The sequence below is a fragment of the Talpa europaea genome (assembly GCF_964194135.1).
Source record: "Talpa europaea genome assembly, chromosome: 9".
In the NCBI taxonomy this organism is placed as follows: Eukaryota; Metazoa; Chordata; class Mammalia; order Eulipotyphla; family Talpidae; genus Talpa; species Talpa europaea.
In genome coordinates this window covers 33,827,831-33,842,725 of record NC_140076.1, presented here as the reverse complement: position 1 = coordinate 33,842,725, position 14,895 = coordinate 33,827,831, and the positions used below count along the sequence as shown (strand labels likewise).

Genomic DNA, 14,895 nt, shown 5'->3' with positions numbered 1-14,895 from the left:
CCCCAGTTCTTGTATGCATAAATAAATAAATCTTTGAAAAAAAAACAAAAAAAAACGGTTTTCTCTGCTAGAAAGCATATCAAGTGTAAGTTAAAGATACGTTCAGAGAAAACTTCATTTTGATAAGAACTAGATTCTTGTGTTGCAGAACTAAGTAAGGCTAGCACTTGGCAAAAACTATTGTTTCTGTCATTCCTTTACCTACAGTAATACAAATTAAAATCAGAGTGATATCAAGTAACATAGCGCACCCCAGAATCTTAACATCCTTTACTGACATTACGCCATTACACGTTAACTTTGCAAACCAACACTTTGCTTACAGGTCTATGCTGGTAACTATAGTAGTGCTGTTTGACTACAGATGAGTCAAATACTTACCTTCCAGCCTAGTTCCCAGCTTTCACTGAGTCTAAAGAAAAGATGTTAAACAAGACCAGTCACAACATTCAGGTTTTGGTTGTCTAGATTTAGAAGACAGGGACGGAACACATCTGGATGGGAAAGAGATGAGGAATTATGACATCGTCATTGTTAAGCAGCCATTATCTCTTCTAATTTGGGGGTAACACAAAACCAAATTTAGACAAACTCCCCTTTTGTTTATAGGAGATAATTCCTTATATGCAGAAATAATCATTTGATATTTAGTGGTCTGTCAAATATTTGTATCCTGGCTTCATTTTATTTCAGCATGTTCAGCTTAACTTTAAAAAAGAAAAATTTCCACCCTACCCACCCCCAAACTGGTACACAACAAGATGTGTTTCTGATTTGAAAATTCTAAAGAAAGCACAAAACTGAGTCTCCCGGCCCCTTCGCCGAATAGTTTTACTCTCCTTGGACAGCCCAATTTCACTTGTTTCCATGAAAGGTATCACATTTCCCCCCACACAGAAAGCATCTTCTTGAGAATATTGTCTTGGTTCTGTGAAATTTTAAGTCTCTTGAGTCTTAGGATCAATCATCCTAGACTCCTAAGGTCCTCTTGGTTCAGGTCCTTGATCTAAGTGACATACAAATGCAGGGGATTCTGAAAGCAGTAGTGATCACCATAATGGTTGAGACACAAGTTCCCCAGTATTTTCCAAAAATGCATGATACCTTTTATTTATGATATATATATTTTAGTAAATCAGTAATTATCAGATTACCTAGTCTATCTTGTCTCAGGAATCCTTGTGATACATCATCAGCCAATCTGAGCTGCTGATCAGCATGTGACATCTAGTATTTTTATTGAGTTGACTTAGTAAAACAAAATGATTTTATCACTTATTAATCTCTCCTGACTTCATCTCAAATAAATTTGCCATTTCCTTTATGATTTTTGAAATACATGAAATAACTCCTTTGTAATTTGTATGAATTCTTCCAAGGACCACATTGGTAATCATTGCTCTACTGGCTTTTACATCTTTTCTAATAAAATTAGCTCCCCACATCTTTGGAGCAATCTATAAAAACATTCTCGGCAGATTCACCACCACCATCAACCAAGGCAGTGACTTTGCCCAGACACCCTACTATAAATTCGCTGTTAAACCACTGGAGAGCCTGATGCCAGGGCCTGTGCTGGGTAATAGAACTGCAACAACAAACAAGACTCCACCTGATTGCAGGTTGGTAAAGTTCTAAAGAAAACATTATTGTTAATGTAGTAAGTGCTATGACCAGGTAAGCATAAAGTACTGTCCAAGTACTGTCCATGTATGGATTGACCAACCTAGATACATATCCGCTGGGAGAAAGTAATATCCCAGCTAAAACCTGGAGGTAAGTGGAAATCCAACCAAAATACAGGAGCAGTGTTCCTAGCAGCAGGGACAGTATGGTCAAAGACCTAGAGGCAAGAGGGTGGGGACCTTCAAACAGTTAACTGGCTGAGATAAAGCATAGCAATAGATGTGACTGAGCATGTCAGATGATGGGGACGTGGTCCTGAGCTTTGTGGGAAGCTATAGAAGAGTTTTAAGCAAGAGAGTAACAGTGTTTTAGAATGATTCACTCTACAACAGTGTGGAGGATAGACCAGTAGGGGCAAGTCCAGAGGCCAGCAATACCTCAGCTCTATAGTAATTCTGTGGTCTATTAACAATGTACTTTGCAGTCATAGGAAAGAAACCTCCCATTCCACTGGAAGGAAACCTAAATGGGAAGAACCTATCCTACGTGGGAAATTAGGTAAGGGAAATTGGGTAAGTCTGTCTGTCTCAGACTTACCCAATAATTCTATTTGCTTTTATTTTCTTCACATATACTTTTGAACTCTTACTGATAAGGCTCTGTGTAGTCTCCGCTTAGTTTGGATGGTAAGCCATGAATGATGTGTCCTGTGGGACTTGGTCCCAGTATGGGTGTTGCCAAGCAAACTAGAAGCTATTCCGTGGATCCCAAGCCTCTAACCAGGCTTCATGTTGGGCTGAATTTTCAAAACACTGTCATCATCTTCAAACTCTAGGCTTACCAACCCAGCCCCTAGGTCTCCTGAGCCCCTCCCACCAGGCTCCTGTTGCCACTGTGTCATGTTTGCCTTTGAGTATCATCAGAATGAGTTTCCTTCATCTTTCCTTGACAACTTGTTCTAGATTAGAGTCTGGGGATGGAAGTATGTACAGCGATAGAGATGGAAAGAGTAAGGCAATGGGAAATGCAGTCTTCTGTGGGAAGCTAAATTGTACAATTAGTGTGAATTTTCTGACACCTTCACAGCAGTTACATTCTAAAGTACAGTTAGGATATACCTTTCCTGAAATTTGTAAGCGTTCAAGTCAGCTTCATATATTCCACTATTAAGTATTCTCTTTTTGTGATGTTAATGATTTATTTGTCTAAAGCAGGTGTTATTAACCTTTTTCCTACCATGGACCTTTTGGCAATGTGGTGACGCTACAGACCCCCTTCTCAGAATAATGTTTCCTAATGCATAAAACTAAATAGGAAGGGTTGCAAAGGAAATCAATTATATTAAAATATAGATATTAAAGTATTTTCAAAAAAATCTTTATTTAATATAGATGTATTAACACATAAGGTCTAGTGGTCATTTTAAAAAGACTAAATTATTTTGAAATACCTTCAATTGGTATAGAGATCTAAATAACTTTTTTTTGTGGGACTCTCGCCGGCGGCCGGGGTACCAAGCGGAGCTGCAGAGGCTGACGGGCAGCCTCGCAGCCCAGCGCTCAACCGCTGCGCCACCAGGGAAGGCCCGAGATCTAAATATCTTGACATGATATCTAAACACCTGTGATTTCTTGGTGCCACAGGTGCTGTTATTATTATTGTCAGTTGTTACCTATGTTTGTAATTAAAGGAAATGCTGTTTTTCAGGTCAAATGTTAGTGAAAATAAAGACTTAATTTTTTTTTTTTCCCAACTAAATTTACTGAACTCCTGTTTGAGGATGTCTACTTTTACTTTGTCATTTTAAGAGTAAAAAAGTTTGTTTGCGGGCCTCCCCGGTGGCGTAGCGGCTGAGCGCTGGGTTGCGAAGCTGCCCGCGGCCTCTGCGGCGCCGGTTCGATCCCCGGCTGCTCCCCGGCCACCGGAGGAGGGTCCCACACGGCGCGCAGACCTCTCCTGCCGCCCGCTGCTCCCCTCAGCAGTGTACTTCGGTCCTTCTGCCTGCTCTGCTCCCCGCTCTGGCTCTGGTGAATTCTCTCACCCTCCCGCTTCTGACTATACCCAGTGCTTGTATAAATAAATAAATAAATCTTTAAAAAAAAAAAAGTTTGTTTGCTTGTTCAATTCTAAATTACTGGGGCTTACTTTACTGCCTCTTATGTGCTTTTTATACTTGAGTTGTTTTGCTTTGTTGGAACAGCAGTGGTTGAAGGCTTGGGTGGAAAGAAATCAGCAATTGATTAGAAATGAGAGGTTTCGGCTTCTCCTGGTGGCGCAGCGGTTGAGCGCTGGGCTGCGAGGCTGCCAGCAGCCTCTGCAGCGCCAGTTCGTCCCGGCTGCCGGCGAGGGTCCCACAAAAAAAAAAAAAAAAGAAACGAGAGGTTTCAACAAAAGTTCTTGATAATGTTACCTCAAGACATACCAACCATCAGGCAGTCATAATTGGAGCCCCACATCTGTTAATTTCTTAAGTATGTAAATTTCAAAAAAATTTGGATCTTCTGCATTAAGCAACATTATAATGCTATCCTGTAAATGCATGTTCTGATATTTCATGATGCAGTTTGCTGATTCCCCATGACTCCTGTAAAGCCCTTTATAGTTTGCTGATCCCCCATGACTTCTATCAAACCCTTTATAGTGCTCTGTTACCTTCAAGGGTTCTTACAACATCCCTCTAGGAGATGTTAAACCCCATCTCCATTTCAGAGTTGAGGAAACAGTTTCAGAGAAGAGAAAGCCAGCCAGGGCTGCCAGAGTTGTGGACAGCATGCGGGAAGAGTTTAAAGGCTGAGTCAGGACCAGGCCTCACACTAGGCAAGTCTGGAGGCAGATGGCTCAGTGTCCTGGGTCCATCTGATTGTGGTGCCCACTTAGCATTCTCCAACCCAACCTAGACTAAGAAGCAGTCCCAGCCTAAGGCAGACCAGGGGTTCCAGTTCTCAGCCAATGACCAGCAAATCAGTATCCCAGTTCCCTTATCGTCAGATAACTGGCTCCTTTCTTGGCTTGCAGAATTTCTAGCAGAAGTTCCACTTGTCCACAGTGGGAACTTCTTGAGAACACACCTTTTATTGGATCCTTCTGTCCCTGTCTCTCATCTCTCACTCCCTGCCAGGTGTTTCCTAAGCTCACTTCTAGTTAAATCTGTAGTTGACCCCTGAACAGTCTGGGGTTAGGAACTCTGACCCCATGCATTTGAAAATCCACGTGTAGTTTTTGACTCCCCCAAAGCTTCACTACTAATAGCCTGTTGTTGACTTGAAGCCTTTCCAATAACATAAATGGTCAATTAATACATATTTTGTATGTTATATGTGTTTGAGGCTATATTCTTACTTTATTTAGTAAGCTAGAGAAAAGGAAATGTTATTAAGAAAATCATAAAGAAGGGAAAAGGCATTTACAAAGCTGGACCATATTTAGCAATACCGTCTGCTTTTAAGATGAACCATGTGTCAGTACCCTACATCACTATTGCCTCATGTGATACAAAACACTGTTTTGTAGATGTTTTACATGTTATTAATATGAGGTATCAAAAATGACATGAAAAGGAAATTTAATTCATTGACATTTATTGAACAAATTTGAGTATATGTGGACCCTCCCAGTTCAAACCCATGTTGTTCACAGGTCAGTATATTTGCCTTGAAATCTGGTCTTTGGATCTGATTATGGGGAGCCCCAAACCAAGACACCCTCTTCATCTGGTCTAGCCTCAGGGAACTGAGGCTCAGAGAGGGAAGTGACTGACAAGGGTCCTCATGAGAACCCACCCTCCTGACTTGGGGTTAAGCCCTTCCTCCTGCTGCTGCCTTCTAGGATCCATCTAACGCATCCATCTAATGCATCCCCACTCATTGGATGGGATGGTTATATCCCAAAGACAAAAATAAGGGCCAGCCACAGGGCAGCCAACCAGAGAAATCAGAGGCAAACTGCAGAGGGGTTCCTCTCTGGAACCCCTTAATTCATTTCTAGAGATGGACACACCTCTCTGTCTCTCGGTCTCTCTGTCTCTCTCTTTTTCTCTCTCCCTCCCCCCTGCTCCCCTTGGAGAGAACAGGGGAGGAAGGGGACTGCAACCTGCTGGATGGGCAGGTAGAAGGGGTTAGCCAGGTAAGCAACCTGCTGTGCCCCTCCCCCATCATAGACGCCATTTCTGGAAAAATCACAATGCTCATGGCCACTTTTTTTAAGACAATAATTAAAAACGATATTTGCTTTCAAATTTTTATGGGAAATGTGTATTTCTTATTCGAACAGAAGACCATCGATGAGAAATGACCCCTGCTTTTTAGCCACTGAAATATTAATTCTGTCTGATATTCCTGCGGCTGGGAAGCCTGAGAGCCTTCAGTCTCATCACTGATATAGAGAAAAAAAGCTCATCCTGAAATGTTCCTAGATTCAAACCTCTCTCCTGCTCCCTATTGTGTCATTTGGGGGACAGTTTCTCCCTCTCAGAACCTCAGACACTTAGATGGGAAGGAGAGCTGGTGCTCGCTTCGGCAGCACATATACTAAAATTGGAAGGAGAGCTGCTGAAGGGTTATTGTGAGACCGCGGGGAAGGCCAGCAGGAGCCAGGCCCTCCCACACCTCTTCTTGGCTGGAAGCAGCCCCCAGGGAGGGTGTGGCCGCCTGTCCAGCTCCTCCTCTGGCTGCCCTGGTGACCAGGCAGGGCACCCTCGAGGAATTCCAGGCCCCAGCGTTTGGAGACTGGAGCTGGTTGCTGGAGACATGAACAAGATCTTCCCCCAGGTAAGAGTCGTGTTGAGTGCCCCCTCACCTGGGGGAGCCAGCCCTGGGGTAAGGAGAGGGCAGCAAACAGGGAAGATCTGTGCATACCAGAGCCACCCAGGTGACTGCCCCCCTGCTCCCGAGGCTCTCTCCTAGGCTCCAAGGGGCTCGATGGGTGAGCCAGCGATCCAGTTGGGTGGTGAGTTATAGAGAAAGTTGGAACCCTGGGGAGGGAGCAATGGTGCCTTAGGGAAAGGCTCTCTGAGGAGGAGGAGCCCCTGAGCTGTCTTGAAGGACACACGTTTGTCAAATGTCCAGTGGGGGAGGCATTCCAGGCAGAGGGCGTGGTACAGGCGAGGGTGTAGAGACATGAACCGGGCATAATGAATGTGGGGTGTTCAACAAAGCTGGAATATGAGGGACCAGGGTTCCACCTAAGGCTCTCCTTCTGAAAAACTCTTCAGTCCAGCTCCCCAAGACTGGGTCTCCCCCACCTAAGCCCACCCCTCGCTCTGTTTTCTTGGCAGGGGGATGTCAATGGCAGCGCTACTGCCGGAACGAAAGTCCTTCCCGGAAAGGAAGGTAAAGAATGAGGCCGGGGGGTCACTGCCTGCTCCTCCCACCCCCAGGAGGTCCCTGGCGACTGGGCCATTGGCTACAGAGGCCAAAGGAGAGCTCCTGAGACCTTTCCCTGTCCTGGCCCCTTGTCCCTCAGGCATCTGTCCTCTGCTGATGTCTTCTGTTTCCAGCTGCCTGGAGAGTCCCTTGCTCGATAGGGTTGTTCATTTCTCTATGCACGAGCATTTGTTAAGCACCTAGTACGCGCGGCCTACCTCCTGGGCACTTGGCTCCATGCAGTGCCCACCTGTAACCTATAAAAGAGAGAGCTCTGGGCCTGACTCTGGGCCATGTGGGTATACTTTTTGCCTGTGAGGGATAAAGGAGGCCAGAGCACACATTTATTTAGCAGCTAAATAAGGTGAGTCACTGGGGTGCAAGCAGGACAGGTGTCTTTACCTTTGTGAAATCAAAGAAGGAAGAACACACATATATTGAGCCTCTACCCTGTGCTGGCCCACACCTGACCACGAGGAAGCAGGCCCTGAGAGGTGGATGGTAGCAGTCATACATATCTTCTGAGAGATGCGTCGTCAGGGATTGTGTCACGCAAACATCACAGAGCACAACTACACGAACCGAGGTGGTCTAACCTATCACACGCCTAGGCAGCTCTGGGGCCACCGTGGTATCTGCTGTCCATCCTTGACTGAAACATCGTTAAGCAACGCATGACTATAACTCTTAAGAGAGCAAGCCCCTACTATGTGCCAAGTATTGTATGGTCTCTGAATCCTCAGAACAGCTCTGAGAGCAGGGTCTTGTTAGGAGGTGATAACAGATGAGGCACCTGAGGCTGAAAAAGTTTGGGAAACTCAATCAAGCGGGGACCCACAGCCTGGAGGGGGAGAGTCAAGACCCAAATGTGAACTGGGGCCCCCAGTTTGCAAAGCCACAGTGCCTCAGTTGCTCCACACCGGTGTGTGTTTATTTCCTGGCTCAGGGAGGGTGTGGTTGTAAAAGGAGAAGCTTCCTTTCTCATTTGGGAGGGGAGTCTCTCCTGGGGTGCTTCAGCCTGTGATGCATAAATATTTGCACAGGGTCTGCTTGACTGACCAGGATGTCTCTCCTGGCTGGCCTCAGCCTGTCTCCCTGGTTACTGGAGTTTATCCTGTGTTTGCCAATGAAGGAGCGGGGGGCTGGTGGGCAAAGGCTCACAGCCACAGAGCTGGCAGGCATGAGCTCAGCTACAGAGCTGGCAGGCTTGAGCAGGCAGCCACAGGAGAGGTGTGGGGAAAGAACGGTGCTTGTGGTCGCTTCACACCTCTGGGTGACAAAAGGGGGCCATGAAACAAAGTAGGGCAGCGAAAAGTACCCCAAAGTAGAAAAAAAGGCCCCAGGAGCTTTTAAGAGCCGTGGAGAGTTCCCAACATCACGTACAAAAAGGAAACCAACACCCAGCAAGGGGCTCCTCCCTTGGCCTCCCTCCTGCTGTCAGGAGTCTTGCTTGCAATAAACCTGAGCTCACTGGCCTTTAGTCCAGTGATTATTCCTCAATTGCTAGAACACAAGAACCCAGCCGATCAGCAACACCAACAAGGGAGTCGCCTACTGGCTGTAGGGATTATTGATCTTATATTTATGCTGCATCTCCTACTACAGCCTCTTCTCCCGACACACACCCATTCCCGGCTCCAGCCTCACCAGACCACTTCTTTCATTATTTTATGAGTAAGAAAAAATTAAAGGAGAAATGTTTAAGGAGCAGAGCGCTCCTTTCACAATGCTTAGGATACAGCTTGGCACATAGTAGGTGCTCAATAAACAGTAGCTACAACCTTATGTAACTTGCTGTGTACCAGGGGCTATGCTGGTACAGTAACTAGCTCACCCCCTTGGCAGCTCTAAGGTATGGCCTCCATTTATTATCCACCTGAGGAAACAGGCACAGGAAGCACACCTCCCAGGTGCTGATCTGGGAAGTGGCAGAGCCAGCTCCTGAATGGACAATCAACTGGCATAGTGGAAAGGGCATTGTTTTGACAATGGGTCTTTTCGTCTCTGAGCCTCAGTTTCCTCATCTGTAAAATAAAGGGTCTTGAATGTCTATGAAGGGCCTGCTTTAGTCTAGCCCACAATAGGGGCCTGATAGGCAGGTGTCCATATGTCCTTGTCTCCTGGGGGGACGGCCTCATGGAAGGACAGAAGATGCGGTTGGGGGACCCTCATTCCAACTGCCATTCACCAGCTAGTACAGGCCAGGGATGGGCATTTGGTGGGGGGGTGGGGGGTGGTCATCCAAGGGAGAAGAATCCAGAGCATCAGGAAGGGCTGAAGAGTCCCCTCCTACAGCGAAGTCCTTCCTGTCCCAGACCCCCAGGTAAGGAGGAATCACTCAGACGAGTCAGGGGAAGGGGACCCGAGGACCCCATTGTTGGCTGCCCCATGACTGGTTTCCTGCCCTGCACTGCAGGCTGCAGCCGCCTCTGCTGCTCACGTCAAGGGACCTGCCTCTCGGCCTCTGTGCTGGTTCTGTTGGCAGCTCTTGCAGCCCTGATCACGCTGGTCGCCATCTTTGGACCCCCACCCCGTGCACCAGGTCAGAGGGGGGGGGTGTGGTCAAGAGAGGGTGCTGGGGGGGTGAAGGGGACAGAGAGATGGGAGAAGCCTGGCGCTGCCTGGCTTCTCCATGAAGTGACTTTTGGACAATTCCTTAGCGTGTGTGCGCAGACAGTTCCCCACACGGACTACCTCTGAGCCCCACGCATCTGTAACATGAGCTATTGAGAGGACCCAGCTCTGATGTCACTGTCCCCCCGCCCACCGCCCAGAAACCTTCCCTGATGCCTGGGCAGGGTCATGAGCCTCATCTCAGCTCCTGCAGCTTCCTTGAGACTGGTTGAGTCCATCCTTCTGTGTTTCTGCCTTGACCGCAGAGAACATGGACGTCCCCCCCCCCCATGCCTGCTCAGGGGCAGAGCTCAGCATGGTTCCTGCCTTCATGGAGCTAAACATTTGGACAGCAACAGAGATTAATCAAATAGGCGCGTGTATACAGGGCTAATAGGGCTCCGAGGATCTGGACAGGCTCTGACCTAGTCTAGGAGTCAGGTGGGTACTTTGAGAAGCCTAAGGGGACTGAGGCTTGATGGGGAAGTGGGAATTGGCTAGTGGAGGGGGTAGCAGGAGGAGCATCCCAGACACAGGGAACATGTTCAGGGCCCCTAAGGTGGCGGGTCACAAGGAGAGAAATGAGAGCTCCAGTGGACAGGAAGCATGGAGCAGGGTAGGGGCAGATGCCCGGGGCGCAAAGGCTGCCCTGGTCACCATTCGAGAGCCATGGGAGGAGGTAAGCTGGGAGCAGGTGTCCGCACATCTGCCATTCTGAGAGATGGCTCTGCCGTCAGCTGTGGGGAGGAATGGAACAAGGTAGGGTTGAGGGAAGAATCCACCTCTTGGTGCCTGCGCAGGGACGTGGGCACTGAAGGTTGGTGTGGACACGTGAGGAACTGCATTCATGTGCCTGTGTGTCTGCACACGTGTGTCTGTGTTCCTATGTTAATGTGTGTCTCTGGGTACGTGTCTTTGCAGGGTGCCTGTGTGTGCCTGTGCATGCACATGCATGTCTTGTTTCTGTGTGCATGTGTGTGCAGCCCGTGTATGTGCATCCATGTGTGTATATTTATGTGTGTGCAAGGCAATGAGAGTGACTGTTGGTCCCCCTCACATTCCTCCTTCCTGTCCCCAGGCCCCCAGGTAAGGAGGATCATCACTGAGGCCGAGGCTATTCTAGGAGCTGAAATGTGGTTCCCATGTGCACAAACACAGATACAAACCCACTCCCATGTGCTACCTGCACACAGCTATGTACACACGCGCAGTCTGTGGGGCCAGGGTGACCTCCCACTTCATCTGCCAATTTCTCTCCTTTAGTCCTTTGGAGCAGCCCAAGGGGTGTGTGTTCCCCCGCCCTCACCCTGGGACAGAAAGGAAGACCCCTGAGGGCTGCCCACCTTTCTGGGCATGGGGGAGGCAGCCCAGCCTTGGGGAAGGGCAGAGTCAGCAAGCTGGGGTTACTGGCTATGTGCCAGGTCTGTCAAACCTCTCTCAAGTCCTACTTTCCCATCTAGAATATGGGGAAACAATAGAATGAAAGTGTGAACATGTTTGCAGACTGTGAAGTTGTGCCCAGGTATAAGGGACTATAGTGGTGCCCAGCCAGCTCCAATGCATGGCTTCTGACACCCAATCTGGCACCAGAAACGCCACCATTAGAACCACTTCCTTCAGCTGAGCTTGTCCTCTGGAGTTTCCCATGAGACAGTCAACAAGCTTTCTAGTAAAGGAGGGAAGGGGGCTTGGCCCACCCCCTGCACCCACATTCTAGGATTGTCTGTGCAGAGGCTTGTGTATGGTCTATGTTGTCTCATTCTGTCCCGCGGGATGTGCACTCGGCTCCTCCTTTGCCCCCGAGGCATCTCAGACTCAGAGAGGACGGTTGTCTGCCCAGATTCATGAAACTGGCCAGCAGTGGAGCTGGGACTTGGAGCCCATCTCCAGCACCCAGCCCAAGACCTCTCCTCTGGCCCCACCCCCCTACCTACTTAGGGTGGGATGTGGGTGTGAAAACTTGGGAGACACTTGTGAGTGTCACTCTTGACCCTCTGGGGCCTCCTCTGCCTACTCAGGGGCCCAGGCCTGCATGACACTGACGAACAGGACAGGTTTCTTGTGCCATGACCAGAGGAGCTGCATCCCAGCCAGTGGGGTCTGTGACGGCGTCCGCACCTGTGCCCACGGCGAGGACGAGGATGAGGCTTTGTGCCGTGAGTACTTATCACTGTCCCGAATGAACCTCCATGCTGACTCCAACTCTACCTGCAGCCATATTGAAGTTCAACTGTTCGGGAACATTCCAGGCACCTTCATACCCCCCAGTCTTTGCTTAGATGGCGGTGCCCTCAGCCAGGAACATCTGCCCCCATGCTGTCCCAGTCACATGCACACATCATGCCCACACTAGGGAACACCTTCACTATCTCCATCTCCACACTCAGAGAAACTGTATTCATCCTTCAAGGCAGAGTTCAAGTGTCACCTCCTCCAGGAAGACTTTCCTGACTCCCAGAGTAGACTAAGATCCCTCTTTTGGGCTCCCACATTTCTTGTGCTTCCATGTGTCTCAGCAGCAGTTACAGTGACTGTCACTCTTGGTTAGCACATTTGCCACAATTCAGACTGTGAACTCCTCTGGGACGGGACTGACCTGCTTGATTTTGGCGTCCCAGTGCCTGGCACAGGACATGGCAGAGGGGTGTATGGGATGATTTGCTAAGCGAATGACTGAATGAGTAAATGAATAAATGAATGAATGAGAAGAGCAGGTCCCAGATCAGAGAGACTTGACAGCCCTCAGGAGAGAGGCGCCATGGTTACAGGGAGTAGGTAGTTTTTGTACGATGGAGAGAGCTTGGTGAGTTCGAGGGTGGTATGGGGCTGCTGATGGGAGAAGGATCACTGCACCATGGACCCTCAAAACTAGATCTTAAAGCCATCTAGTCCATGTCCCAGCTCATACCCAAATTCTCTCTATGACAAAATCCAATACAGGCCACCCAGCCTCTGCTGGCAGACTCCGGACAGGAAGCTCGCCACAACCTGAGGCAGCTGCTCCTGCCACTGAATGGGTTTTCACTGGGAATGTTCTTTGTACTGAGCTCACGGCTGCCTCCCAGAAGCATCCTCGATAGGTTCCAACTCTGTCCTCTCCTCAACCTGCCCCCCACGGACCACGTTTTAATCTATCTCCCAGGATGAAGGTGCTGCAGGGGTTTGGAAACTGCTTCATTTCCACCCTCCAGCAGTATCTCCTGCCCCTGGCCACACTTGGAACTTTCACAGTCATCCCCCTGAGACTGGTCTTCCCACTCCACATACCAGTGCCGGCCCACTCCCTGGAGAGGCCAGAAGCTGCCCTGACTCTTCTGGCTGGCTCTGACCAGTCCAAGGAACAATGGCTGGTCCCTCCCAGGGACTCCTCCCCAGGAAATCTTCTCCAGAGCCTTTCCTGGGGATGATGGGCAGTGAGCCCAAGTTTGGCCAGTACAATTCACCTCCAGACAGCCCTGAGACAGCCGCAGCCAGAGAGAGACTTCTTCCTTCCTCATCTGTCCTTCTGCAGGTGATGTGCCCCAGAGCCTCCCCAGCTTCCTCGTGGCCCTCTGTGGGGACCCAGCTTCCTGGATCTATTCAGACCAAAAGTGTGATGGGACCAACAACTGTGGGGATTGTTCTGATGAACGGAGCCCAGGTGGGTGTCTGGGCACAGGCTGGGCTGAGACAGGTGACCAGAGGTTGACCAGGAATTCTCTGGGGTTCCCCTAGCATCCCCTCCTTATATCCCGTGGAGAAGTTGTCTACCCCCACCTGATTACTTCCAGCAGCCAGGTGCTTGCTGTTGTATCAGCTTCTAAAGGGTCATTTTTCTGTGGTGGGAAACATACCTTCCAGGGTACAGATAAGAAAAGTGGGGCCCAGAGGCTCATGCAAGTATACACATGGCCTATCTCAGGGTTCCCTCATCATTTCTGTCTACAATTCTATGAGAAAAGCAGAAGAGGAATCGCTGACTCCAGACAGGAGGCGGACATAATACAATGCATGATAGGAAGGGAGTTTGGGTCCAGATCTCCTGACCCGCAGTCCAGAGGCCTTTCATTGTCCTGGTTTCCTTTCCAACCCGTCCCCAGTGTTCAATCAACAACATGTTCTCAGCCCATTTGGGTGGACTGGGCCTGTGTCGGGCTCTGTTAGGAGGCAGCTAGCAGTGAAACCTGTGTGCTCCCCCCAGGACTCACATCATGTGATGTCAAGAGGAAGTTCTAGGGACCTGGGTTTTGGTTTTGGTTTTGGCAGGAGGTGGTGAGGGGGATTAAGATCAAGGGAGACTTCTTAGAAGAGGCAGTTTTCAAGTAGACCTTAGAGAATGGACATGATTTCACCAGGAAGAGACTGGGTGTGCAGGGGAGAATGCTGGAGGCCAGGGGCCGGGGCAGAGGAGGGAAGCCTGTGAGGTGCCCTCAGGGATTGGGAAGTGGCCTCCTGTGGCTGAGTCAGGGGAGGGAGGGAGGGAGGACAGGCCATGTGGGACAATCGCATCTATTAATATGTGAGCCTGGGCCACCTCTAGCACTTGGCCTATCTTCCTCCATTTACTTAGTAACAACCATGAGCAGATGAGGAAACTAAGGCTCAAACACAATGAGAAGCTTGTTTGAGGTCATACAATCTTGGAATTGGGACATCTCGAGTCTCCCATAGGAAACTGAGAATAGTCAACCCATGTCAGATGAGGTAGTGTTCTGGGAAGCCATGGAGGTTTCAGGCAAGAGGTAGCCTGGTGCACAGGGCCTCTGAGGACACAGCAGCTGTACTTCTCCGGGCTCTTGTCTCCTCAGTGACAGCGTGCCCACCCTGCGGCCCTGGGTGGTGGCGCTGCCCCTCCATCATCTTCAAGTATTGTGACTGTATCCCGAGGAGCCTCTGTGGGGACCGCGTGCAGCACTGTTCTGACTGGTCTGACGAGTACTCCTGTCCTGGACCCTAAGTGGGCCGCCCAGGCCAGAGCGGAGGGCGGGTTGCAACGGCGCTAATCGCCTTTCATCTGAGCATCGAATCTGCGAACACAGGGCAAAAAGCCTTTGAGATCATCTAGTGGGACCTATGTACTATCGTCTATGAATAGACAACTTTCAGTTGTCCAGTCCCTGCCTGAGCGTCTCCAGTGACAGGGAACTGTCTACCATGTCAGACAACTCCTAACAAAGATGAGGGGAACCTGCTGTGACCCCACAGAGCAGATCTGGTCCTCTGCTTGGATCTGTAGGTCCTGACCTTGTCGCCCCTTGAGTCTAGAGCTCACCCAGCTAAGGAATTTAACCCTTATGAATGACACATGGGAAGTGTA

The 14,895-nt window shown here is 49.3% G+C and overlaps 1 protein-coding gene across 1 annotated transcript; it reads left to right on the top strand.

The window, feature by feature from the left end:
• Positions 1-6,371: 6,371 nt before the first annotated feature.
• On the top strand, positions 6,372-14,535 carry LDLRAD1 (low density lipoprotein receptor class A domain containing 1; the record flags this gene model as incomplete). The annotated part of the gene is made up of 6 exons (XM_084243921.1): positions 6,372-6,392; positions 6,899-6,953; positions 9,403-9,528; positions 11,618-11,755; positions 13,111-13,239; positions 14,387-14,535. 6 exons carry the CDS (start codon positions 6,372-6,374, stop codon positions 14,533-14,535), a joined length of 618 nt encoding a protein of 205 aa, XP_084100047.1.
• Between the last annotated feature and the right edge of the window lie 360 nt (positions 14,536-14,895).